The sequence below is a fragment of the Micromesistius poutassou genome, assembly GCF_964030765.1.
Source record: "Micromesistius poutassou genome assembly, chromosome: 7".
NCBI classification, from domain to species: domain Eukaryota; kingdom Metazoa; phylum Chordata; class Actinopteri; order Gadiformes; family Gadidae; genus Micromesistius; species Micromesistius poutassou.
Window position 1 is genome coordinate 245,197 of NC_140277.1, and position 2,518 is coordinate 247,714.

At 46.6% G+C, this 2,518-nt stretch overlaps 1 protein-coding gene across 1 annotated transcript in view; it reads right to left on the reverse strand.

Moving 5' to 3' along the window:
• Nucleotides 1–1,359: 1,359 nt before the first annotated feature.
• Nucleotides 1,360–2,518, reverse strand: part of pcnx2 (pecanex 2) — a gene marked incomplete at both ends in the record, with an annotated part of 16,041 nt that continues 14,882 nt past the window's right edge. Inside the window, 1 exon segment of the mRNA XM_084470130.1 lies at nucleotides 1,360–1,369. Coding sequence (XP_084326256.1) covers nucleotides 1,360–1,369 — 10 coding nt within the window.

A 2,518-nucleotide genomic window follows, 5' to 3' on the forward strand; every position in this document is an offset into this window, starting at 1 on the left:
CTCTTGTCTCTCTTTCTCTCTCCTCTTCTCTCTCTCTCTCTTGTCCCTCTCTCTCTCTCTCTCTCTCCTCTTCTCTCTCTTGTCTCTTGTCTCTCTCTCTCCTCTTCTCTCTCTCTCTGTCTCTCTCTGTCTCTCTCTCTCTCTCTCTCTCTCTCTCTTCTTGTCTCTCTCTCTCTCTCTCTCTCTCTCTCTCTCTTCTTGTCTCTCTCTCTCTTCTTGTCTCTCTCTCTCTCTCTCTCTCTCTCTCTCTCTCTCTCTCTCTCCTCTTCTCTCTCTTGTCTCTTGTCTCTCTCTCTCCTCTTCTCTCTCTCTCTGTCTCTCTCTCTCTCTCTCTCTCTCTCTCTCTCTCTCTCATCTCTCTCTCTCTCTCTCTCTCTCTCTCTCTCTCTGAGTTGAGGTGGTTCAGGCTCTCTGTTCTCTTAGCCCTGGTCCATAAGGACTAAAGCCATTGTTTTCCTTGGCCGCGTTTCAGGAATTTCTCCGTAATGATAGACTGCGCACCCCCGGCCCGTCCGCCCTGCACAAGGGTCTGGAGAAGAGCAATACATTTCTTGCTTCCGTTACATTTTTGCGGGAGCCAGGCGCGCTATTGGCTGGTTTAACACAATGATGATAGGGAAGCGATGGCAAGCAGCCAATTGCGTACAGAGTCAATTTCACTAAATCACGCCTCTTGTGCTGAAGAAAATGACAGCAGCCTCCCCAGACCAACGTTAACTCTACGACTGAGCTTGGTCTGGCAACAGCCGGGCTACCGTAGTGATGGACTTGTTGCAAAAACGCATCTAGTCGTAGAAACGCTGTACATACTCCAGGCCTGTATGTGGCGCTGTTTTCTCCTGTGTACAAACCGACAGCCGAGGAGGAGAAACTCAAGAACAACAACAGCAGCAGCAGCAGCAGCAGCAGCAGTTGTTAAACGTTGTAGATTGAGCAGAAACTACTTATTAAACTACAAAAATAATACAATCATCAATTCAACAAAAACAAATTAGACGGAACTCTAACGTTGCCCACCGGGTGGGCGTTGAGGGTCATCGTTTGCGTATGCGGGTCCGTCTGGACGTTCCTCGTCTTTACATAAAAACGGTATCCATGTGGACAGGGACAGACTTACGGGTCAGGACCCCAAATCTGTCATCTGGGTCCCTAGATGAAACCCAGAGGAATCCTCTGTTTGTTTGTTGATCTTTTGTCTTGGGCCCTTGTTTTTTTTTTTGAAACCCCATGGGGCCACCACGACCTTCAAGAGGACAAATGTGAGTCTGGGAACCTTTGGAAACATGGCTTCAGACCCTCGTTAGTGGCGTTTGTGTCCGACAGCGTCGCTGGGCTGGCTTAGAGCGTCCTACCACTCGCCTAGATGAGGCTGTATGAGGGACACAAGTAGTGGCAACAATTAATAATCCAATTCATGGTTCATGTCGTTCTGTCGTGGACATTTTAAAAGTTTGTTTATATTCATTTATATTCGTCGAAAGTAAGTTTGAATCTGTGTTTTTATGCGGTTAACGTACATTACACCTACACTGGAGCTCGGCAAGTCACGCAATCGTATCACCTGCTTTTTACTGCTCTCTTCTCAACAGCCATTTGGATGTTATACCCTTTGGGGAAATGTTTAAACTGATTCTGTTTAGTTGGGCTTTTGTTTGGGGCTGGTGTTAGGACCGGCCTCGGGGGAAGCAGATCCCACAAATAAAGCCGTCCAAACAGGGTTTGAACACAGAAGACAAGTCACTTGTTGCGTTTAACTGAACAGAACTGAGGACATTAAAAACTCCCATGAACGCACAACAGGAGCAGGAACAGGAACAGGCCACCAGGGTGTGGCCCACTGTTGAGTTTAAACTGAACTGCCAATCAGCAGGGATCACACCCACACATCCAACATGAACACCAATTGATTATCATCCAATCACCTCTTGACAAACATATCCACAGGCTAGCATGCAAGGAGACATGAACACAAACTCTTAGACCTTTCAACTATCACCACGGGTCATGACAGCAGGTCAGGGTACTTCCTAATTTTTGCCGATTGTGTCAAAATATTGGCCAATCGTCGGCGCTATAGAGAGAGGAGTGGTGCTCCTTGGCAGGTGACACAGGACTCACACCAGGGACCTGGCTTTAGTTCCCTGAGTGTCATTGCTTATTCGAGCATGAATATCTGTGGAGTATCTTTCTAACCTAAAAGCGGCGTTCAAACTGCAGAAGCTGCTGACGATGGGAGATTTCTTTAATCCAGCAGCACGGCAGCCCTGCGCGCTGAACTTCATTTCGGTGCTGGGATGTTCCTGTGTTCAAACAATAACAAAAATACACTTGACATTTAACTTTAATGATATATCCTGCCAAAACCGTGCAGAATATACACCAACGTAATACATCAAGTGTTGTGGGAAAATGACCAAGATTTTCAATTCAACTATTTTGTCATTGTGTGTGTTGGTAAATGCTTGTTTGCGACCCTACACTGTCAGAGTGTAGGGTATAAAGGCCTCACTTTCAGTAT